This window comes from Salvelinus alpinus, chromosome 38 (assembly GCF_045679555.1).
Source record: "Salvelinus alpinus chromosome 38, SLU_Salpinus.1, whole genome shotgun sequence".
Classification (NCBI taxonomy): domain Eukaryota; kingdom Metazoa; phylum Chordata; class Actinopteri; order Salmoniformes; family Salmonidae; genus Salvelinus; species Salvelinus alpinus.
The window spans coordinates 2,204,551-2,230,478 of NC_092123.1; the positions used below are offsets into that span (position 1 = coordinate 2,204,551).

At 43.0% G+C, this 25,928-nt stretch overlaps 1 protein-coding gene across 3 annotated transcripts in view; it reads right to left on the minus strand.

Annotated features, from left to right (window-relative positions):
• LOC139566438 (ATP-binding cassette sub-family C member 4-like) overlaps positions 1-16,672 on the minus strand; it is a 33,237-nt gene extending 16,565 nt beyond the window's left edge. The window contains exons 1-13 of one of the 3 annotated variants that reach the window (XM_071387607.1): positions 16,446-16,656; positions 14,627-14,737; positions 13,226-13,346; positions 12,844-13,068; positions 12,270-12,359; positions 11,160-11,323; positions 9,477-9,602; positions 6,848-7,097; positions 6,017-6,124; positions 5,212-5,301; positions 4,290-4,481; positions 3,608-3,702; positions 3,425-3,511 (exon numbers count right to left, since the gene is read on the minus strand). In XM_071387607.1, the coding sequence (XP_071243708.1) occupies positions 3,425-3,511; positions 3,608-3,702; positions 4,290-4,481; positions 5,212-5,301; positions 6,017-6,124; positions 6,848-7,097; positions 9,477-9,602; positions 11,160-11,323; positions 12,270-12,359; positions 12,844-13,068; positions 13,226-13,346; positions 14,627-14,737; positions 16,446-16,519 (1,733 nt within the window). In that variant the 5' untranslated portion in view covers positions 16,520-16,656. Of the gene's footprint in view, positions 1-3,424; positions 3,512-3,607; positions 3,703-4,289; positions 4,482-5,211; positions 5,302-6,016; positions 6,125-6,847; positions 7,098-9,476; positions 9,603-11,159; positions 11,324-12,269; positions 12,360-12,843; positions 13,069-13,225; positions 13,347-14,626; positions 14,738-16,445 lie in introns of those variants that run through there. The other 2 variants (XM_071387609.1, XM_071387608.1) reach the window with 2 other exon arrangements.
• Between the last annotated feature and the right edge of the window lie 9,256 nt (positions 16,673-25,928).

Genomic DNA, 25,928 nt, shown 5'->3' on the forward strand with positions numbered 1-25,928 from the left:
CTAAAGAAAAACACAAAGTATTGCAAAAGCTTTACAAACAGTTTGGACATGATACAGTTGACAGACTTCAGAAGTTACTCAGCAGTTCAGGGAATAATGATGATGAGAAGTACGAAACTGGAAACAAAGTGTACTACAAACGAGTTGACTGTCAAGAGTGGAAAGGACCGGGAGTAGTCATTGGTCAAGATGGTGTGGTGATATTTGTGAGGCACGAAGGCATGATTGTCAGGGTGCATCACTCAAGATTGCGGAAAGTAAATGATCAAAAAGATAGAGGGGCTGTAGCTGAGAGAACATGGTTGTTCCAATCTGAAAACAGGACAAACTGTTAAATACATGGACAGAGAAAGTGGTATTCCACATACAGCAACCGTCATTGGACGAGCAGGAAAAGTAAAACACAAGAACTGGTACAACTTGCAGTACTCTGAACCAGCTACACTTTCTGGTACAACAGGGTCAGCTGACCTGTCACTTGTAGATAATATCAGAATTGAATCAATGGAAAATCGAGAAAAACAGAATGACATTCAAAATGATGATGTACTTGAAACAAAGGACGTGTCATTTGACTCAGCTAAGCTAGATGAGCTCAGTAATTGGAGGAAAAATGGAGTGTTTGAGGAAGTCAAAGACATTGGCCAAAAGTGCGTATCAACAAGGTGGGTGTGTACCCTTAAAGAATCCTTAACTGGAATAGTGCCCAAAGCACGTCTAGTGGCTAGAGGTTTTGAGGGGCTGGCTGCTAAAGAACTCCCAAAAGACACACCGACATCAGAGTCATTCAGATTGCTGATGTCAGTGATCTGCCAGAAAAAATGGAAACTTAATTCCATAGACATCAAATCTGGATTTTTGCAGGGAACAGAGCTGTCAAGGGACATTCACATCCGACCGAAGCTAAAAGTGAAGGAACACTGTGGAAACTAAAAAAGTGTGTGTATGGACTGGCAGATGGATCACTCTACTGGTACAACAAAGTCAAGGCAACAATGCTGAATACAGGTGGAAAAATGTCACAAGTGGATCCTGCAGTCTTCTATTGGCTTGATCAAGACTGCAATGTGACTGGAGTACTTGCCTGTCATGTTGATGACTTTATCTGGGGTGGCTCACAGACCTTTGCTTCAACTGTGATTCCACACCTCAAAGCTGTTTTCTAGGTTGGCCGTGAGGAGCATGATCATTTTTGTTATGTTGGCATAGAGTTTATTACAGTTGATGGAAAAATACTGATGCAACAGGAGAGCTATATCAAGAATCTTCAACCCATCCACATGGATTCTTCAAGAGCCGTACAAAGGAATTCCCCTCTATGTGGAATTGAAGCTGGTCAATTGAGGTCAAAGATAGGACAAATTTTATGGGCTGCGAGACAGAGTAGACCTGGTTTGATGGTTGCAACTTGGCATCTAACACAAAACACGCCACTGTACAAACCATTCATGAGGCAAACAAAGTTGTTCGTAAACTGAAATCACAACAAGTGACTTTAATGTTTCAGCATGTTGGAAAAGATGACTCTTTGAAAACTGGTTGTCTTCAGTGATGCTTCGCTAGGTTATCACTGGTGGGACAAAATGGCACTTCCTACCTGTAGTTTGTGTCACTGACAACTACTCATTAGTTGATGCTGTGAAGTCAACCAAGTCTGTCACAGAGAAAAGACTTTGAGATTAGCAGCATCAAGGAACTTATTCAAGCACAGAGAATCCAGCGGATTCTGTGGTCGACCACAAAGGAACAGCTTGCTGACTGTCTGACTAAAAAGGGAGCATCCGTTCTTGTGCTCCTACAGGCTCTCGCTCCTACAGGCTCTCAGTAATGGAAAGTGGCAGCTTGAGTAATACAAATAAAAACTGTCACACAACCCATTTGTAATGGGGATCTTGAATAATACTTGGACATTTAATTATGTTTTTGATGGTTTTTTTGTCTTTAAAGAAAAGGGGGAGATTGTTAAATTCATGTTTTAAGTATCCCTATAAATCCCATTTCGGATTAACAGAAAATACAACTAATGAGACGCAGTATTAAATGTATATCACACTCGCCCAAATGCGACCAGTTATTTTCATATTTGCATTTCATTTCTTTCACTAGCAAATGCGAGTGAACTGCTGACACTTTAGAGCCCACTGAATGTCCAGCTTATGTTTGCTAACGTTAACTTGAAAAAATGCGTTTACCTTTCCACAACACACGGAGTCAAAGGGATTTGTCCATGTGTACGTACAGCTGACAGTCGGCAAACTCAGCATCACATCAAACAGGAGGGGCAGACGCGGGGTAGCTACGTCGAATAATGACGTATTAAATTGCCATATCTGTTAACTCCACACATGTCTGTATTGCAGCTCGAGAATCGGGATGATTTACTCAGTGGATGTATTTATTAAAATCAATTCAGGCCCTATTCATTTCTGCATACTTTTAACTCAATCTCGTACATGGACAGAATTGCATAGTTGGTAGGTAAAATGTGTGCATGTTGGCAGGTCTGTGACAGCATCCACAACAAAAACACAGATTTACACTTACAATGCTATTGAAACCTGTTCTAACCATTATAGCTTTTTGTGCAGCCCACCCCTCATCACTGCCCTGCCGGTTCCATTATGAACACTTTCCAGGGGACCATGTCATGTGACAGGAAGAGGTAGAGTACGGCTCTGTTGCCATTGTGTGCTTGACAGTGGCAGCAGCACCACTCCTTTTCCTGCCTTCCTACCCTCACTGGTCCCCACCGGGCCCCTCTGCTGTGATCAGAGGCTTGGGCTGCTTTGATGGAGACCTCAGGGAGGTTGGAATAGAACGCTCCAGACTTTCTGCTACCCTGCCAGATAAATAACCAGCCACCAACAAAGGACTGGGGGACAGGAGCAGGAACAGAATCCTTCATAACGCCCCAGAACAATAGTGGAAGTACCGTACATATTCCAGTTTATGCTTCAGTAAGTCAGTAGTTCTTCCACTGTATTACATACTTCAGTAAGAGAGGAACACATTGCTGTATGCTTTGCTCATGATCCTTGAGCTAATGTCCTTGCTTAGCCAATGTTACCGTAGCACATCTTGTTTAGACTTGGTGAGCTACCCTGTGGCAATCCCCGTGACCCCTTATAAAGGACAAGGAGAGTGAGGATTACAGTGCTGCAAAATGGATGCACTTGCACAGAAGTCAATTCTACATCTATTCCACATTGGTTCAACATCATTTCATTGAAATGACGTGGACACAACTTGGATTCAACCAGTGTGTGCCCAGTCGGTTCGTGTGTTCTATCGTTTTGCTCTTTTACAGTCATGTTGAGACGGTGTACTGAGAGCAAAGTTCTAGCAGTGTATTATTGTATTGCGTCACTATTCAGTTGTGTATAAAAAAATAAAAACTGTTTAGCTGAAACTGTGGTTCACTCACTGTTCAAACAGGTGTCTCCCGACCTCAGCATCCACAGCACTTAGAGGGTCGTCCAGCAGGTAGATATCAGCATCCTGGTACACAGCCCTGAGACACAACAAGGCTTTCAGATAGAGACTGGAGGATATTCATCTATAGAATTTCTCATTTCTACTTCTACTTGAAGTGGAGCTGTGGGTTTACCGGGCCAGGTTCACTCTAGCTTTCTGTCCCCCACTGAGGGTGGCTCCTCTGTCCCCTATCAATGTCAGATCGCCGTCTGGCAGCAGCTCCATGTCCTGAACACAGAAGGGACAACAAAGACGACAGGAGTTAATAGGACCCACAATCCCTCAAACAGGAGGACCATAATGACTATGTGCAGGACGTGATCTTCCACACACAGAGGGAATGCAGTTTGTACACAGTGAAAGAGGACAGTGTTAGTGTTACAGAGTGCACGGCTGGGGAAGTGACACTCACTACAGATCACTGTGTGTTTGAAGTGTTCTCCATGGCAAGTGAATGTGTGGCTGAAAGTCCAGTCCTCTGATCAAAGAGGAAGTGTGTTTGTAGAGCAGATGTCCGTTTCATGGGATGTGGTTGTGAGCGTGAATCTCACATTGTGTTCAATAGGGCAGAGGGGACAGAGCATGAATCTGGTCTCACATTGTGTTCAATAGGGCAGAGGGGACAGAGAGTGTGTATGTGTTCATGAACGAGTGTTGACAGCTCTGATGGAAGGCGTACCACCTAGAGCCCAAGGTGTTGGTTCTCTTTGCAGTCAAAGTTCAAGAGATCCAACGGTCTCAATGGAGCTTCAATCCTTGCATTTAGCAATCTCCCAGCGTTAAATACCATGAGAACTCCATCCAGTGTGTCTTACCCTCTTGAGGGCGCAGGCTCTCAGGACCTTCTCATACTTCTGAGGATGGAGCTCTTTGCCAAACAGGATGTTGCTGCGGATGGTTCCAGGGAACACCCAGGGCTGCTGGGAGGCATAGGTCAGCTGACCTTTGACCTTCAACACCCCTTTGTCGTGAGGCAACTCCCCCAGGATGGCGCTGAGCAGAGAGGACTGTGGGAAATTTGAAGGGGGAACAGGTGAGCTTGATAAGAACATACACTGAGTGTACAAAACACTAGGAACACCTTCCCAATATTGAGTTGCGCACCCCCCCCCCCCTTTTGCCCTCAGAATAGCCTCAAAATCGTCAGGGCATGGACTCTACATGGTGTCGAAAGCGTTACACAGAGATGCAGGTCCATGTGGACTCCAATGCTTCCCACATTTGTGTCAAGTTGGCTGGATGTTCTTTGGGTGGTGGACCCTTCTTGATACACACAGGAAAACTGTTGAACGTGAAAAACCCTACAGCGTTGCAGTTCTTGACACACTCAAACCAGTCGCCTGGCACCTACTACCATACCCCATTCAAAGGCACTTAAATCTTTTGTCTTGCCCATTCACCCTCAATGGCACCATGTCTCAAGGTTTAAAAATCCTTATTTAACCTGTCCCCTCACCTTCGTCTACACTGATTAAATTGGATTTAACAAGTGACATCAGTAAGGTATCATAGCATTGACCTGGTCAGTCTCATGGAAAGATCAGGTATTCATAATGTTTTGTACACTCAGTGTACACAAAGAAAGGCACTGTCACAGTCAGAGGAGAAAACCTCTGTTTACAAATCCTGCAATACCCGTTTCTGATTCACACGGTAGAAAAATAAATATTCCAGTTGCCTTGCTGTCCTCATACAGTGATGTAATAGGCTGGCACACCAAGAAACATGACCTCTGACCTTTCCAGCCCCCACAGGTCCAATGACAGCGACAAGCTGCTCTGACTTTACTGTGAGTGACAGGTTCTGGAGAGACGGGGCGTCCTGACTCTGTAAAGAGTGAGAGAGGGGACATTTCAGGTTAGACTTTATTATAAGACTTGTAATACAGTGAGAGGTTAGCATGTCTTGGGGGTATGATATAACTTTCTCACTCATCATTATTCACAAATCATTCAGGACTATCCATAATCATGGTAGCAGCCACATTAATGTAGAAGTGTTTAGAAACATTATATTCTTATTTACAATAAGCAACATTTAACATTTAATTTCTATTAGGCACAAAATAATCTGAAACAACCAAAACAAACAGCAAATGCATCCAACACGTTTGTAGAGTCACAAGCTTGATGTAATCAGTGTGTGCTAGGAATATGGGACCAAATACTAAACTGTTGACTACTTTAATACACAAGTGAATTTGTCCCAATACTTTTGGTCCCCTAAAATGGGAGGACATTGTACAAAAAGGTGCTGCAATTTCTAAACGGTTCACCCTATATGGATGAAAATACCGTCAAATTAAAGCTGAGTCTGCACCTTAACCTCCATAGTAATATTTCAAATCTGGAGTGTGTATACAGTGAGTCAAAGTGCTGGAGTAGAGACAAAACAACAAAATTGCCTCTGTCCCAATACTTTGAGCTCACTGTATACACACACACAACAAGTAGCATCAAGCTGTAATAAAGGTGTGTGAGATAGCAGTAAACAGCACTGTAGCTGTATTTAGGAGTCTGGATGGAGGCGGTTGAACATTCACCGTGTCCCAGTAGCAAATCAGGTCCTGGATCTCCACATTGGGCTCTTGCTTCTCCTCCTGGAGGAATCCATGTTCGCTTTTCACAATCTCATCCAATAGGAGAAAAGTCTGAGAGTGGAAACAAGAGAGAACCAGTGATATACAGCCATGTCTCATCGTCGAGATGGATCCCAGGCTTTGTTTACAATCGTGTTGGATCGAGATGACACATTTAACAACTTGAAGATCTTGATAACAATGATGCCTGTTACGTCCCTGGCTTTGAACAATCAGATGACATACAGTAATGAAAAGCCTGGCTGTGGCTCAGATAAGTCCCATGATGATTTTACAGTCACTGATCATAAAGATGATAATGTGACAGGATTACATAATGAGTCTTGGGAGTTCAGCCAGAGCTGGGACTTGTGTGTAAAATTAACTAAAAAGGAACCCAGCGCAGAGACGACACCTGCACTGTCAGAAGCCAACACGTGCAGAAGACGAGCCTTGCACAACCTCAGGAGAGCTCTGGTATTGTATGGTTCACACAGAGATAATACTTACATATGTCAGAGATAATGCATACAGTAATGCACAATAACCAGAACAACTTGCTGGATTAAAACCACCCAAGAAAGAATGTGATGATTCACATAAGCGCTTAGCTGCTTTTACGTCTTCATTTCACATGGTTTCTTTTTAACGAGGGACAATGCGTCATAGCATCTCTACCTTGGATTAACTACAGATGCTGTGTGCTTCCCAGTAACTTTACCATATGATATCACAAATAAATACTGAAACTCCTTAAAAGGGTTGCAGTCTCAGAAGCTCACATGTATTTTGTACCTTGATCCTGCGGACGCTGATGCGCGTCTCAGCCAGTTTCTCTACGGCCGAGGGGAAGAAGAGGGTGACGGTGAGGCGGACGGCACTGTACAAAGACACGGCCACAAACACCCGGCTGGCTGAGATGGTGTTCCCCAGGAGGACATAGACGGTGAAGGTGATGAAGACGATGATCTTACTGGCCGCAAAGAAGGAGGCCATGTTGAGGCCTCGCAGGTAGGAGCTCGACATGATCTTGGAGATCTCTTTCCTGGGGGAAGAATGGAAGAGAAGCGTTCCGTAACAAAAACAAACCCAGGAAGCATTTCAATAAATATAAGACCACAGAGAAACAAGTCTGCATATAAATATGCCTGAGGATGCTACATGATTGACAAGAAAACCAGGAAGACGACACACTGATAACATGGCTTTGATGACTGTTGGTTTATCTGGCCACTTTTCTTAGCCCTGCGAGTATGTGTAAACACGTGTTAATATTCAAATGGAGAGGAGCAGGGGTTGTCCTGTTGCATGGGGAGAGGTTGCACCACAGATTCACTCAGTGACATTATGAATCACTGCACGAGGAATCCTTATGTAGCCCTTTATAAAATTGCTCAGATTGACTATTTTTATCACTGGGATGAACCATGGGCACCTTGTTCTACTTATACTAACAGCCAGGTGACAGATTTAGACAGCCTTATGACTGGATAGTAGCAGCAGGTCCATGTCACAGCTCTGAGGTGGAGAAGCTGTGATAGAGCTTGTCGACACCTGTTAACATGCCAGTGGCTTTGTGTCAGCTCTGTGATCTGTTGTCCATTTTAAGACATCGTAATATACACTGAGTGTACAAAACAATAAGGTCACCTTCTTAATATTGCGTTGCACCCCACTTTTGCCCTCAGAGGAGCCTCAATTCGTTAGGTGGTGGACCATTCTTGACACACACAGGAAACTGTTCAGTGTGAAACTCAGCAGCGTTGCAGTTCTTGACACAAACCGGTGTGCATAGCACCTACTAGCTGTACGATATTTAGCTGGCAAACAGTTGTGAACTTCAAGCGTAACTTGATCACCTCTCTTGCACTGGACAACAGTCGTCACGAAGGCTTCCGTTAACTCTGTGTGCTCTTTGTAAACAAACATACCATGATTGGCTCAATCAGCTGCTTTGGGGAAGGGCTTCATAATGAGAAAAACAAACAGGCAAAATGAACAACACCATCTGCTTTATCTATTAACCTAGTGCACAAGATAACTGCAGGTATTTATTTATAAAACATATACATACACTCAGTGTCCAGTTTATTAGGTACACCACCCCAACAGTAATTCACATGGCTGTGGCTTGCTATATAAAGCAGGCAGACAGGCATGCAGTTACTGTTCGATTTGAACGTTAGAATGGGCAAAGCGAGTGACCTAAGAGACTAAGCATGGTATGATCGTCGGTGCCAGGCGGGCCGCTTCCAGTATCTCAGCAACGGCAGTGACTAGGATTACACAGAATGGTGCGACAAACAAAAAACATCCAGTCAGCGGTAGTCCTGTGTGCGAAAACAGCTAGTTGATGAGCTCGAAGGAGAATGGCCAGAATCAGGCAGCCACAAACAGGCAAAGAACGGCGCAGTACAACACTGGTGTGCAGAACGGCAACTCGGAACACACAACTCCTCGGTCCTTGCAACAGATGACCACACCGGGGTTCCACTCCTATCAGCTAAAAACAAGAAGATGCGGCTCCAATGGGCACGCCATCACCAACGCTGGATAATTGAGGAGTGGAAAAACATTAACTGGTCCAACGGTAGAGTCAGGATTTGGCGTAAGCAGCATGAGTCCATGGCCCCATCCTGCCTGGTGTCAATAGTACAGGCTGGTGGCGGTGTTGTAATGGTGTGGGGGAATGTTTTCCTGGCTCACGCTAGGTCCATTGATACTAATTGAGCAAAGTTTCTAATCTCTGAAGAATTCAGACCGTTCTGGAGGAAAAGGTGGGTCCAACCCGGTACTAGATGGGTGTACCTAATAAATTGGCCACTGAGTATATTTTGACAGTATTGAAAATCATACCGTGGGTATTTCAAAATACCCCAGTATACCACCCAAGCCTAATGAAAAGGGTTAATCACTAGGATTTCAGTCGATTTGACTGACAATTGTATGTTTGTATAACTTATACATTTGTGTCAGTGTTACTTTGGCACAAAGTACTAGATAAGCTTATCTAGACAATGCATTGAGTCTATCTAAAATGTCTGGACAAACCCTCAGGAGACAGACATGAATGTAGTTAGTGTGTTTGACAATTTCCTTAAACGTCGTTACAACATCACAAGAAGCTATTGTTGGTGTCGATTCCTCATCACAGAAAAATAAGAGGAAGGTATTTGGTTAAAACACATCATGGGACCGTCACTCGCGTCAGCAATCCTAACAGGATAACCGGCTGAATTGAATCATGGGTGATGGCAGAATTCTTGAAATAACACATTTCACAATCTGTAATGGGCTTTGGACAATAGTGCTTGTTATGCCTTATTACAGTAACACTATCTACAAATCTAACACTATCTCAATATTGAGTTTGTTCTGTGCAGTGGGATCAGTTCAAAATCTTCAATGTTATACTTTTTTTTACCTTCTGACATCATTGACCAGTGCTGAGAAGGGCTTCTCCCAGGCATACATTTTGATGATCCTGATTCCAGACACCACTTCATTCATGGTGCGTATCCTATTGTCAGTCAAGGCAGCTGTTTTACTCCTGCAAGAAAAGGAGGTCACTCAGTCAGTTCAGTCATATCTCTTTGTGAACAGAAACTACTGACGTTTCCTGAGTTTTTAGTTCTGAGCAATTTTTAAGACTGTAAAAACACCAGCTCTGTTCCAAAGTATTCCCACGCATAATAAGAGCTACATTTGTATACAATCATATGCAAGTAAGGTTTGAAATTACTATGATTTAGTCAAATGTTACATCTGTTTGGGCTTATTGCGGTCAATTTGCAGTCTACAAATTATTTGTAATCGTGTTCAAGCCCCCTGACCATCTGCTCAATAAAAAATCTCACAGCTAAATCTAGTTGACCATCCCTGCATTAGGTTAAAAAAATTATTAAAAGACCACTATATATTTCTTAGACAAACCTGATTTAATGACAAGACAGCCAATTGTGCTCTCATGCGGTCCACGCGAGGCTTACCTTCTCATGCGGTCCACGCGAGGCTTACCTTCTCATGCGGTCCACGCGAGGCTTACCTTCTCATGCGGTCCACGCGAGGCTTACCTTCTCATGCGGTTCACGCGAGGCTTACCTTCTCATGCGGTCCACGCGAGGCTTACCTTCTCATGCGGTCCACGCGAGGCTTACCTTCTCATGCGGTCCACGCGAGGCTTACCTTCTCATGCGGTCCACGCGATGCTTACCTTCTCATGCGGTCCACGCGAGGCTTACCTTCTCATGCGGTCCACGCGAGGCTTACCTTCTCATGCGGTCCACGCGAGGCTTACCTTCTCATGCGGTCCACGCGAGGCTTACCTTCTCATGCGGTCCACGCGAGGCTTACCGTCTCATGCGGTCCACGCGAGGCTTACCGTCTCATGCGGTCCACGCGAGGCTTACGTTCACATGCGGTCCACGCGAGGGTTACCGTCTCATGCGGTCCACGCGAGGGTTACCGTCTCATGCGGTCCACGCGAGGGTTACGTTCACATGCGGTCCACGCGAGGGTTACCGTCTCATGCGGTCCACGCGAGGGTTACCGTCTCATGCGGTCCACGCGAGGGTTACCTTCTCATGCGGTCCACGTGAGGGTTACCTTCTCATGCGGTCCACGCGAGGGTTACCGTCTCATGCGGTCCACGCGAGGGTTACGTTCACGTGCGGTCCACGCGAGGGTTACGCTCACGTGCGGTCCACGCGAGGGTTACCGTCTCATGCGGTCCACGCGAGGGTTACGTTCACGTGCGGTCCACGCGAGGGTTACGCTCACGTGCGGTCCACGCGAGGGTTACGTTTACGTGCGGTCCACGCGAGGGTTACGTTCACGTGCGGTCCACGCGAGGGTTACGTTCACGTGCGGTCCACGCGAGGGTTACGCTCACGTGCGGTCCACGCGAGGGTTACGCTCACATGCGGTCCACGCGAGGGTTACGCTCACATGCGGTCCACGCTAGAAGCAGGCCAAAGATCAGTTTACAAAGCCATTGGTATGTTCATTGGGTTTCGTATTGGGCGAGAAAAGGAGGAAGGCACTCACTGAAATCCCTGCTTGTTCTGAAAAATCTTAAGCTCAAACTCCTATCTACGTTGTGTGTTACCTGAACTTGGAGAAGAGCCTTCCGAACATGGTCTGCGTTGGCATGAGGATGACGAGGACAGCCATGCCTGCGAGGCATGACGGGCCAATCTCCACCCACAGCAGCCCCAGGACGGCCGCTGCCTGGAGAGGCCCCACCCACAGGAAGTGCAGGAAAATAGTCACCTGTAACCAAGGGGGGGGGGGGGGGATCATGTGTTGGAACTCATAGGGTGACAGTATTTCTAAACGACAACAGGATTTTGGGAGATTATTGTACATCAGTTGTCTCAAATTCCCACCAGTGACTTACGGGCCTGATGTGGCCCACAAGCCATGAGTTCTAGACCTCTGGGTTCTAGACCTTCTAGGCCATGAGTTCTAGACCTCTGGGTTACATCTACAACATGGCTGCTTCATCTACACTGTAGTTTGATGCTACAGTCACTGCATCGGACTGTGTACGTTCCGTTCAGCCATGTTCTAAACAGTCATCTGTAGCAGCATCTTTCCTTGACTTTGAATCATTGACCACAACATGCATCAGAACAGTAGGGCAGTGTTTCCCCAACCGTGGTCCTTGAGTACCCCTAACAGTACACCCTTTCATTGTAGCCCTTGACAAACGCACCTCATTCAACTCATTGAGGGCTTGATTAGTTGACCAGTTGAATCAGGTGTGCTTGTCCATGGTTACAATAACAATGTGTACACTGGAGTAACAACTCAAATGTTAATTTGTCTGCCAGGTGCTCGGAGAAGCCTGTGACTGACCTTTATCAGAATGCACAGTACTGTACTTCAGTCTGTCACCAAGAAACAGATCCCTTTAGATGCCAAAATAGGTTAAGTTTTCACCCCAGGTGTCAGCACACTGATCAAAATTAAACTTGGGTGTTAACCTACATGGTGCCAGTCAAAGTAACAACTCAGTCAGCCTTGTGCAACTTATGCAACCTTCCAGGGTTGAAGTAACAGAGCTGATATTGGATTAGGTCTGTCTGCACAGTGGATCAAAAGTACAGGTTCATTTTCAACTGCTTTTTTCTGCTGTTGCTATTAGACCAAGTCAGCAATATACAAAGTGATGACAAAATATATATATTACCCTTATGTATTACAGGGTTCATACCTCATCAAACTTGTTGACATCGTTGGATAGCAGGTTCACTATTTGGCCTGTGGTTGTTTTTCCCATCGCTGCACTGCTGAGACACAGGGCCTGGGGTGACACAGACATTACCAAGTTAATCATTGCAAACTCAATAAATAACACCAGTGATTTGTCACTGTCACAATACAAAGAAAATACCTACACGTCAGTTTGGAAAGGCTGTTATACCCTAGAGCAGTGCTTCCCAGCCCTCTCCTCAGGGACCACTAGTCGCTACACATCTTCGTTGTAGCCCTAAACTGGCACATTCTTATATATAAATATGAGAGAGAGATGAGAGAGAGAGAGAGAGAGAGAGAGAGAGAGAGAGAGAGAGAGAGAGAGAGAGAGAGAGAGAGAGAGAGAGAGAGAGAGAGAGAGAGAGAGAGAGAGAGAGAGAGAGAGAGAGAGAGAGAGAGAGAGAGAGAGAGAGAGAGAGAGAGAGAGAGAGAGAGAGCAGAGAGAGAGAGAGAGAGAGAGAGAGAGAGAGAGAGAGAGAGAGAGAGAGAGAGAGAGAGAGAGAGAGAGAGAGAGAGAGAGATCTTATAAAGACCTTCTTGTAGATCATGTGACACATGGCTACTCGCATCTTCATGCCGGTCCTCTGGACGTGGTAGAAGTAGAGGTGATGCGTGACGGCCAGGATCAGGGTGGACAGACAGACACCAGCAGCGTAGCCAAAGGCCTCATACAGTGCGTCCATATTATCAGGATCGTACTTCTCAAAGTACTGGATCAGCTTTCCCAAGAACACTGGCTGGATCACCTTAATCACCTCCTATTGGAGGAACAAGAGAAGAGGTAGAGAATACAACAGAGGATATGAGGTGAATCCACAGCTTGATATATAAACATATGGCTAAGATAACATTGAAATTCCCTAGCAGGGCTGAGTACCGGTAAGTCTTCCACAAGTCGTGGTTTTTTCTACATACCTCAATAAGAGTAAAGATCCCCAGCACTGCGTAGGGTTTCCAATAGCACTTGATGAGGACTTTGGTGAGTTTGGGAGGCCTGAGATCTTTAGCAGCCTTCTGCACCTCATGGTCCCAGTGCCTGAGGAAAGACGGCTTTCCGTTTACTATGGGAGAATCGCAATTGAAATGACTTGATTTCTCACGTCCTCGCCAATGAGTTTTGAGAAGGAGGCGAGGACCGACAACGCAAGAAGTCCCTATAGGTACCTGGATGTTCAATTCTGCATTGCATCATGTGGTGATACAATTGCACTTAAAAATGGACAATCTAGGATTGGTACAGACATTTCTTTACATTTAAATTAGTGACATAGATCACACATGGAACACCTTTAAATAGTTCTGAAGTAACTACATTGATTTGTCATTTTAAAATATATCGAGGTCATTTTCCCTGCAAAAACAAGGAGTTTTTATTATTCAAACCACCTGTGGGTCAGATTGGACCCCCTCCAATGTTTGACACCCATGTTTCGATAAAGACAACAGATTGGTCAGCCTGACCACATTTAACAGACGTAGGATATTTTAGTTAAATTTGTGTACCTCCATTTAGTATGATATGCTACGTTGCGAATGGAATAATGGTCCGGTTACTTAAGACAGAAACAAAAGTTGGGTGGTTGGCCAGGGAGAATGGGTCCGTCCAGCAACTCAAAGGTTGCATGTTTTAGTCGCGTCGGGGACAACTGTAGCATTTTAGCTAACCGTTCCCCTAACCTCTACTTTGCAGGTATGGAGAATTTAAGTTAATACTCCTAACCTGCTGCTTTAGCCGCTAACGTTAGCCACAAATGCTAATGACGCAACAAGAAGCCTGGCCTCAGAGCAAGACGTATAATACTATACATCCTCCAAGATGCTTGATACATTCAGTCATCCAATTTGTATGATGTGGTACGACCGTTATTCCATTTGTAAGGTAACATATCATACTAAATGGAGGGATACAAATGTACATTCCAAATCTACAAATTGCCCTGAGTCCAGGTTGGATAGGTGAATCTAGACAACTTTATTTTCTCATATTTCTCTCATTTTTTCATTTACATGCTTCCTTTGATTGAGCTATTTCATAATCGTCCTTGAACGCAGGCAGGACAGGCAGTCTGTAAAATATTAACAATGACATGTTAAATGCAGCAACTCCTTTCCATCTATTTATCAAAGGGTAAACAGCCAACAGAATATGGCTGTCATGATATGCTTGGTGTATAGTAGTGGGAGGATAAACATCCTCAGGTGGGCGATAAGCAACTGGTTCGAAGACCATTCCGCTATTACGTTCTATTTGGCCTTAATTAACCACAATTCAACAGGCCACTTCTGACTTAGTTCAGATATATATGTTTGCCATACCTCTGTAGTTCCTCTCCCAGACTCTCAGATCCATCCTCCGGAAGCACTTTGTACATGTCATCTTCCTCTAGCCTCCGTTTGTATCCAATGCGGAACAAAGGATTTAGCCAGCTAATGAAAAAGGGAATAGAAGAGGTAGAGATGAAGAGAAGAGTTCAATACATGTAGTGTTACATTCAGGATGAGCAGGGCAATGCATGCACTAGACCAGGGGTTCACAAACTCGGTCCTGGCCCCCGGGTGCACGTTCCCCCCCAGCACTACACATCTGATTCAAATATTAAAATCTTGATGATGAGTTAGTTATTTGAATCACTGTGTAGTGCTAGTGAAAAATAAAAATAAAAAACTTGCACTCAGGGAGGCCCCCGGACCAAGTTTGGGAAACCTTGCAGTAGACCAGTGCTTCCTAACCTTTTTCACCAATGCCCCCCTTTCATCTACGGCTAGGAATTACCAGGATCCTCACGATATTATCCCAATACTTAAGTGCCGATATTATATGATTGTGATTCTATACTGTGATTTTATTGCGACTCGATGTTCCAAACATATTGCTCACCATGTGTCTGCTGCAGAGGGACAAGAGAGCCATGAGAAAACGAGTTTTGATCCGTCATAGAAATAAAAGTGCTGAAATGAATTGGCTCCCTACTTAGAAAGATGGAGAACAAGCTATGAAGGAAAAATACTGGAGATTTGGTACAGAAAACTAGCAAAACAATATTGGTATAGTCAAAACAATACATCATCAAAAATAATATCCCGATATGTAGCTATCAATTTTTTCCCCGATGACTACTTTCATAATTGGTGAACATCACCTGGACATTTCTGACAAGTTATAAATAGCTCTAAGGTCTGCAAAGACAAGAGGACAACTGCTGATTCACTACCCAAATTCGAAATGTCACCTTGTGCATTCTACTATTACAACTTTCAAGAGTAAGTTGAACGCCTGACTGAGTTTATAAAAAGTTTATAAAAATAAAAATAAATGTTTATTCTTCATCTCCCACTACCTCTCCAGGCCCTCAGCAGTAGACAATCTACTCTATTTGTGACATAAGCCTACTGGTAGCATGTCTTTGTAAAAAGCATTTATTGCAAATGCTTGAGTACCCAACTGTGTGCACTGTGCATGTAAAATGTACTAATTGTCAGCAAATGCCTTAGCAAACAGCAAATTATGTTTTAAAGAATTACTCCAGTCATCTTTTCAGCTCATTTGTACTCGGGAAAAAAACGATTTTGCTCAAAACATTTGTTTTACCCATTTGTACATTACTGTATTTATACGTGGTGCTGGGGTATTGTTTTTCAACAGGAAATGTAAAAAAATTGCTGGAGTGCGTCTTTAATGTAGATATAAAGCACAGCTTGTCTCATTCAAGTCAAAACGAGGCATCCATCCTTTCCTTTCACGCAGAGGTTTACATCGGCGTGTATCCGAGACAAATGAGATGGCGATTAATAGCCTAGTTTGGGCAAACAATATTCTTGATTCATAAATTACTGGAATCTTATTTGGCATCATAATTAATCCAAGAATCAACCGGAAATTGTGATTTCACCGTGGGGAAAACCATAGAATTACATGGGTAAAACGCACTTTGTGTTAAACCATACTAATGATTTGAGTTATAAGTGTTTATTATGACGTTATACCTAATTTAATTAAACAGCTAATCGTTTAACCCCTCAAACTAAAATTAACAGAATACGTTTCGAATAGCCTAACGATACCACTTTCAGTAAACACTATAACGACTAGCTCAACTTTATTTCAATAACCCGGCGGAGAAGGTTGTTGACTTACCAGAAGAACACCTGGGAGAAAAGATTAGCTGTTGCCGATGGATTCGTCTTCGCATCTTTTTTTACCGGTTCCATATTTCCCTGCTAGCATTATTCAAAGGCTTGGCCAACTTCCTCGCGTGCAGTGCGACAAAGTCTGCTACCTCCACTCTTCAAAACGGTTACTTTATTTCCTGTGGTGTAACTTGGTTGCATGCACATGGTACTGGGTTAGGTTACAAGACAGACAGCCAAGAGAATTATGTCAAGCCAATCACTGATCTCGAGTCGGAATTGTGCTGTGGCACGCTACGCGCTAGCTAGCGCCAAACTGGGTCGTCACTAGTTACCAGTCATAATCCCCGCCTTTTTCTAAAATGTATCTTCTTAAAATTTGTTTTTAACCTAACCCTAATATTAACCCCACTGCTAACCTAACCTTAAATTAAGACCAAAAAGCAAATTTTGGTTTTCATGAATTTTTACGAAAGTTCATTTTGACTTTGTGGCTGTGGTAACTAGTGGAAACCAGAGAGAGCGGTGGAAATATAGTAATTGGTGGCAATCAATAGCATCGGTCTCATTCGGTAATGTCCAAAATGTAAATACATAGTACTGCATGCTACATCCTTTCTAGGATTAGAGCCAAGTTGACTCTAAGGGCAACTTCTACCTGGAGCTAACTTCGAGTTCATGAACCACCTGGTACACTTGAAGAATGTTCATGTTCGTTGAGAACAGGTTCAATATTTGGCACTTAAGTGCCTATTTTGTGCCAAATAAAATAACACGGTTGACCTTAACGGGGGTTGACGATTTATTTTTAAGTCAGCCATAAATCCCTTTGTGACAGGGGAAATGGAAGGTCATTGTGTGAAACGGAGTGGCAATTGAATGCAAGCTTCACAAATTTGTGTTCATTGCATCGACCTGCTCAGTTTTCTACCACAAAAACAGTAGAACCAGCTCACCTGCTTTTATTCTACGATTTGACAATTAGATGTTCAATGTTTCATTTGAATAAAAAAAAAAATAGTTTCACCATATTAAAACGAGAGTTCAGTTCCAGTAACAGGGTTGACCTTAAAGTGACGGGCAGACGTCAATCACTAATCACATGAAATAAATAGTAATCTTCAGAAATGAATTTGTCAAAGCAACAAAATAACTAGGGCTTTATAATGATGGTGAAAACTTGGAGACATTTTGGGATTATGTGGGTTAAAATCTTCCTAGAAGTGACAAAGGGTTGACATAGGCTGAATATTGGCACTTCAGCAAGCCTGTATTAATATAAAAAAAATCTGGTTTATTGAATTCTTCATGTGTTCTATATTAAATGGCAGTTCATTTAATATAACATTCTTTTAAAATTCAATATTGGTGCCTAATTTCTACTTATAATATCAAAGAAAAGGCACTCTTTTTGTGGAACAACCCTCTAACAAATTTAAATGAGAGCTACAGTCTTGATAGTTTGAGCACATCAACATCAAACATATCACCCTGTAAATGTGTGAAACCCAATATAACAGTTATGTACCATACCTGTTTGTTTTTTGGTTACAAACAAATAATAAAACTAAAACAATAGGGTTCCTGCATCTTCGGTGCTAAGAACCCTAAATAGGTGTAAACCTGACTGTGTGTTCATGTTCCTGAATCCCGGCTAACAAAAACGTATCCTTAGAACACATGTATCCTATCAGCCTATCTCTCTAATCTGGTTTCTCTCTCTAGCAGAATGGATAGTAAACAGTGACACCATAACAACCATCTGTTATATATTAGTGCTGTGGCAAATATGTACTCAATGAGGGGGTAACCTTCAAGCAATTCATTTTAACCACATGTAGCCACACAGAGAGCAACAACTTTTCAATATGCTCAAAACCTTTCCGCATGCACATACACTATTCTTGACTCAAAGCATTTTTGAATGTAATTTTCAACAGTAAAAGCTACTGTAGACCTGCTGTAAGGCTCACTGAGCATCGCTCTCTCTCGCCTCTCTCTGTATAGCCACATATATACCTGGCGCTAACATGCGTCCTTTGTCCTGATTTTGTCCACATTCTGATTGTGCCCATATTTTCAGAAATGTGTCTACACATTGTGTTCGCATTGTGACCAGATTTCCTGGTCCCTCCCTGTATGCAAATTATTTAACAGCTACTCTTTCAAAATAATATGTGTTCATTTATTTTAAGACACATATTGATGCCATAAGTCAATGGTCCCACTGAGCACACACTGGTTGAATCAACGTTGTTTCCACTTCATTTCAATGAAATTACGTTGAACCAACGTAGAATAGACGTGGGTGCTACCTTTCAATGATTTTAGAAGGTGCAATAATAATGTTTTAAATGGTTTCACTGTCCATATCTGTATAGACCTGTAAGATATCCGGACGCAATGCGTGTCAGGAAGATTGACTACTTCCAGAGGTGGTCAGGAAGATCGAATCACAATCAGATCACAATGCATCTTTTAATCCTTTTAACCTGTTTGAAAATGTGGACAGATCAGGACAAAGGATTAATGTTAGAACCAGGTATAAATGGGGCTTCTCTCTCTGCTACCCTATAAAGATAAATCAATGAAAGAGCGGATTGCAGGTGACAGATGCACTATTACACACTCCAGGTGGGTCCTTCTTCAGATAAAGGACCTGGTGAGAGATACCCCCCCTCCCCCTTCCCCCCTCATTCCTATCCTCCATCCCTGATCTGCCCTTTCACCACAGACAAAGGAGTGGCTCGGGCACTTTTGAGGAAGCAGACAAGTCGTGTCCTAACTCTTTCTCTCGCTTTCACTTTCTCTCAATTCAATTCAAAGAGCTTTATTGGCATGGGGAACATGTTTACATTGCCAAAGCAAGTGGAATAGACAATAAACAAAAAGAGAAATAAAGAAGGGAAATAAACAATCATAAATTATCAGTAAACATTACACTCACAAAAGTTTTAAAATAATATAGACATTTCAAATGTTATATTATTGTCTATGTTTTAACAATGTGAAAATAGTTGAACTATGAAAGGCGAAAATAAATAAACAGATAAATACTGGTTGTATTTACAGTGGTGTTTGTTCTCCACTGGTTGCCCTTTTCTTGTGGCAACAAGTCACATATCTTGCTGCTGTGGTGGTATACTGTGGAATTTCACATAATCACACAATTATTTGTGTTTCTGTGTAATCTGAGGGAAATATAGAGAATTATTGTGTCTCAAATCAAATTTTATTAGTCACATGCGTCGACTACAACAGGTGTAGTAGACCTTACAGTGAAATGCTTACTTACGAGCCCCTAACCAACAATGCAGTTTAAAAAAAATACGGATAAGAATAATAAATAAAAGTAACAAGTAATTAAAGAGCAGCAGTAAAATAACAACAGCAAGACTATATACAGGGGGCTACTGGTACAGAGTCAATATGCATGGGAACCGGTTAGTTGAGGTAATATGTACATGAAGGTAGAGTTATTAAAGTGACTATGCATAGATGATAACAACAGAGAGTAAAAGAGGGGGCAATGCAAATAGTCTGGGAGGCCATTTGATTAGATGTTCTGGAGTCTTATTGCTTGGGGGTAGAAGCTGTTTAGAAGCCTTCTTGGACCTAGACTTGGCGGTCCGGTACTGTTTGCCGTGCGGTAGCAGAGAGAACAATCTATGACTATGGTGGCTGGAGTCTTTGACAATCATAGTGAAGGCGTAGGCTCAGGTTTTATGGGTCTCTTTGTTTTTGGTTGGACAGGTTGGTTGGATAGGTTCATTCTTCATCAAAGCATTTGTCATTGTAGTTAATTTTCTTAGGTTGTCTGGTTGAAATGTTTAGATTTGATAGGGAGGCTGAGAGGTCAAATGTACTATTTAGACTTTCTACTACCAAGTTTACACCTTGGCTATTGCAGCAAAATGTTTTGTCCCCCCTTTTTCTCCTAATATCAATTACGATCTTGTCTCATCACTGCAACTTCCCAACGGGCTCACGAGACGCGAAGGTCGAGTCATGCGTCCCCCGAAACATGACCTGCCAAAAAACACCCACCCGCTTAGCACCGATGTGTACGAGGAAACACTGTTCAACTGACGATCAGTCAGCCTGCAGGTGCCCGGCCCGCCACAAGGAGTCACTAGAGTGAGATGAGCCAAGTAAAGCCTCCCCGGCCAAACCCTCCTCTAACCTGGACAACGCTGGGCCAATTGTGCGCTGCCCTATGGGACTCCAACTCACGGCCGGTTGTGACACAGCCTGGGATCGAACCCAGGTTTGTAGAGATGCCTCAAGCACTGCGATGCAGTGCCTTAGACCGCTGCGCCACTCGGGAGGCCACATTTTTTTGCAATTTACAAATAAAGAATATTAATAATTACAAAAATAAATAGCATTAGTGTTTAGTGAGTCCGTCAGATCAGAGGCAATAGAGATGACCAGGGATTTTCTCTTAATACGTGTGTGAATTGGACCCTTTTCCTGTCCTGCTAAGCATTCAAAATGTAACAAACTTTTGGGTATCAGAGAAAATGTACGGAGTAAGAAGTACATCATTTTATTTAGGAATCTAGTGAAGTAAAAATTGTCCAAAATATATATAGTAAGGTACAAATAACCCCAAAAACTACTTAAGTAAAAATACTTTAAAAGTACTACTTAAGTACTTTACCACCACCGCCATGAAGTTGTCTGAAAGGAATTTAATTTGTTGTTGGCTAATTGTTTTCTGTGTCAGGTATGCGCACATGGCTGTAAGGGAGTCAGGTGCAGGAGAGCAGATATTGGGTAGCCAACGGAGCCTTTTATTTAGGCGAACCAAAACCACACGGCAAAGTGAACACGAAATAACAATACGGGTTAACATAACCCAGCGCAACAGACTAACGTGCGCATAACATGAAACAGAATAAACAATACCACACAAAGACATGGGGGAAACAGAGGGTTAAATACACAACACATAATGAGGGAAATGAGAACCAGGTGTGTGGGAAAACAAGACAAGACAAATGAAAAATGGATCGGCGATGGCTAGAAGACCGGCGAGCATCGCCCAAACAAGGCGAGGCATCGACTTCGGCAGAAGTCGTGACATTCTGGTAGATTTCCACACTATTTTCCTTCCGTCTATAGCATTTCTTAATAGTATGCAGTTTCGTCGGCTTTGATGCCTCATGATTGAGTATTGCTCTGTTCAAGAAGACTGTGATTTTGCTATGATCTGATAGAGGTGTCAGTGGTCTGACTGTGAACTCTCTGAGATACTCTGGGTTGAGGTCCGTGATAAACTAGTCTACAGTACTGCTGCCAAGGCATGAGCTGTAGGTGTACCTATTGTGAGATTCCCCTCGAAGCCTACCTTTGACTATGTACAGACCCAGTGTGCGACAGAACTGCAGGAGTTGTGACCCATTTTTGTTGGTTGTTTTGTCATAGTTGTGTCTAGGGAGGATATTGTGGGAGGAATGCTGTTTTACTGGAATAATGAGTGAAGGTGACACTTGTGACTGGTGACTTGCAGGCCCTGAAGCCCACCGTGAAGACTCAATCACATTTTTTATGACATTGTTTGGATGGCTGACCATTTGTGGGCTAACACAGGGGTCAGACACACCTTATCTGTGTTTTTTTCCAGGACGGGATGTTCCCATGCAATTCCTGGGGTCACTGATGCCAGAAGAGGAATGAAATAGACAAAATGAACGTTACTGTGTGAATGAAATTGTCATGTTTGCATTGTTTCAAGAGTTTATAAAGAGCTATGACTTATTGTATATTTAATTGTACTGCAAGTGCTAAGGATTTATTGTTACAGGGAAGCTGTATTCTTTTGTTTGTTGGACGGGGATAGTTCAAAGAGGAGTGACACAGAGGTGCGCTCCTATCATTTAAATTGATTAGATAAGAATCTGGGTGTGTTGTTCCTGTCTTTTGTTTTTACGAGTAAAGTGCAAAGAAATGCTAATTCAGGTTGGGGGTGAGTTTCCGCTTGAATTTGGTTAAAAGGGCAGTGAATTCTCTCATACTTTGAGAACATTCACTGTCTTCTTGGTAAGCAACTCCAGTGTGGATTTTGCCTTGTGTTTTAGGTTATTGTCCTGCTGAAAAGAGAATTCATCACCCAGTGTCTGGTAGAAAGCAGACTGAACCAGGTTTTCCTCTAGGATTTTGTCTGTGCTTAGCTCCATTTATTTGTTATCCTGAAAAACTCCCCAGTCCTTAACAATTACAAGCATACCCATAACATGATGCAGCCACCACTATGCTTGAAAATATGAAGAGTGGTAATGTGTTGTATTGGATTCAAAGGACGTTGGTGGCACCTTAATTGGGGAGGACGGGCTCCTGGTAATGGCTGGAGCGGAATAATAAGAATGGTATCAAATGCATTTAACACATGGTTTCCATGTGTTTGATGCCATTTAATTTCCTCCGTTCCAGCCATTATTATGAGCTGTCCCTCAGCAGCATCCACTGGTTGGATTTGCCCCAAACACAACACTGTCTTGAGGACAAAACGTTTATTGCCCTGCCAAATTTTTTACAGTATTACTTTAGTGCCTTGTTGCAAACAGGATGCATGTCTTGGAATATTTGTATCTTGTACAGGCTTCCTTCCTTTCCCTCTGTCATTTAGGTTAATATTGTGGAGTAACTACAATGTTGTTGATCCAGCCTCAGTTTCATCCTTACACAGCCATTCAACTCTGTAACTATTTTAAAGTCACAATTGGCCTCATGGTGAAATCAAGGAGCGGTTTCCTTTCTCTCCGGCAACTGAGTTAGGAAGGACGCCTGAATATTTGTAGTGACAGGGTGTATTGATACACCATCCAAAATGTAATTAATAACTTCACCATGCTCAAAGGGATATTCAATGTATGCTATTTTTACCCATCTACCAATAGGTGCTCTTCTTTGCGAGGCATTGGAAAACCTCCCTGGTCTTTGTGGTTGAATCTGTGTTTGAAAGTCCATGCAACTGATTATGTGACTTGTTAAGCACATTTTTACTCCTGAACTTATTTAGGCTTGCCATAAGAGGATGAATCAAAACCTTGAATTTGAATTTAATCCATTTTAAATATATATAACAAAATGTGGAAAAAGTCAAGGGGTGTGAATACTTTCTCAAGGCACTGTTGGTAGCACACAGGAGGACATTTTTCTCTGAGATTATTTCCTTATTTATTTCTAACCAGATGTAAAATGTTCCTGTTTTTATTATTTAATTGAGTGGGTTAGGTCTGCACTATACCAAATTAGCATACCCCCTGAGTCTCTTCCCTGTTTCACACCAGGTCATTTGGTGGATGGGACTACCAGCTCTCTAACCTAGATGGAAACAAGTGGGTCCATCTCCTCTGTACCATGTTTCTTGTAGGAGGACAATGTCTATATTTCCCAATTTCTTTGAAGTCTGGGTTCCTGCTCTTTAGTCCAATGGCAGATCTTGTATATTCCAGGATGAAATGGTCAAAGCTTCGTGTTACACAGTGTCCAGTGTTGTTATTTGCATGTTTTAGGCTCGGACCACTAGGTGTGAGCTGAGCATCTGGTGCATGCCTCTTAGGCTGCAGGATGTGGCTTGGGCGGGTGTATTAGTGGGGTTTGGGCCTGTTGCTCTGCTTACAGCCTTTCGCTCTCTCTTTCTCTATAACTTTCTCATTCTCTTCAATATAGCAAAGAACAGAGATAACACCCTCTGGGTGTGGTGCATTTGCTGAAACTTAAAACAGCAGAGTCATGCTATCCTGCTGTAGCTTTTTAGCTCCTCTCTGGGGCCAGAGCTCAGGGAGAACAGCCAACAAGGGATTACACTGTTGCCCTGCTCAACCAACTCAGTCAAATTCATCAAGAAAGGATCAAGGCTATTCCCTTATTGAAACCTTGTGATACGATTAATCTTCTACATCAGTGTTGTTAGAGCCGATTTGGACATATTTGTATGAAAGACAGAACATACAGAGCTCCATGTACATTTGTGTAAATATTAATGTATATGATGAAATATTAGGTACGTACCTTTATGATTTATATTTACCTGATTGAGATATATTCGTTTGTTGTTAGTGTAACTTAGTTTTTGCCTCCCCCCCTTGTCCATTCATTGTACTGTGTTAAGTGTGTTAGTATAAAGGCAGGAAGTTGGGCCTTCGGAGGGAGGAGTCCTTGCTAGACGCGGGAGCGGTATAGTTTTTTGACCATACAGACAGGTCATATTATGTATTTTCCATATCAAGTAATCTATGCTTTAAGTTGATTGGAGAATACTTTTTTTGTTAGATATAAGAAGAATAAACATTTTTGTTGCACCATATCCCTGGATCTCATTGAATGTTTGGCCGTTTGGCGTCCGAAACAACCCCGCTTCAGGTTTGGGCAGTGGCTATGGTAAAGAGGAAAGGAAGCCACTACAGTGTTTTTCCTAATCCTTTCTTCCCCTCTTCGTTTTCTATTTCAGCCATAATCAAAGGACTGGAAAAAGTAAATGCATGTCATCATCAATCAATCAATCAAGTTTATTTTATATAGCCCTTCGTACATCAGCTAATATCTCGAAGTGCTGTACAGAAACCCAGCCTAAAACCCCAAACAGCAAGCAATGCAGGTGTCATATTCATAAATTGAATATGTGTGAAGTGTGGTAATCTTGGGATTATGGAACGGAAAAGACTAGAAAACATGATGCAATACACACTAAAAACAAATGGTTCTATATAGTGCCAAATAAGGGTTCTTTGGCTTGTAACCATTGTGGATCCCTTTTAGGTTTGAAGGTTCTATAAAGAACCATGCTCATATGGTTCTAAATGGAACCTGCATGGTGCTATAAAGAACCCTTTCCTACAGTTCTATAAAGAACCATTAAAAAAGGTTCTAGGGGCCTCCCGGGTGGCGCAGTGGTCTAGGGCACTGCATCGCAGCGCTAGCTGTGCCACCAGAGTCTCTGGGTTCGCGCCCAGGCTCTGTCGCGGCCGGCCGCGACCGGGAGTTCCGTGGGGCGATGCACAATTGGCCTAGTGTCGTCTGGGTTAGGGAGGGTTTGGCCGGTAGGGATATCCTTGTCTCATCGCGCTCCAGCGACTCCTGTGGCGGGTCGGGTGCAGTGCGCGCTAACCAAGGGGGCCAGGTGCACGGTGTTTCCTCCGACACATTGGTGTGGCTGGCTTCCGGGTTGGAGGCGCGCTGTGTTAAGAAGCAGTGCGGCTTGGTTGGGTTGTGCTTCGGAGGACGCATGGCTTTCGACCTTCGTCTCTCCCGAGCCCGTACGGGAGTTGTAGCGATGAGACAAGATAGTAATTACTAGCGATTGGATAACACTAAAATTGGGGAGAAAAGGGGGTAAAATTTTATTTAAAAAAAAAGGTTCTATATAGCACCAAAAAGGGTTCTTCTATAGTTACAACGCTTTTTGGGGCTATATAGAACCCTTTTTAAGGTGATTTTTGTTTATGTTCCAAAATATTCCCACGCATAATAGAGAGACATGCGC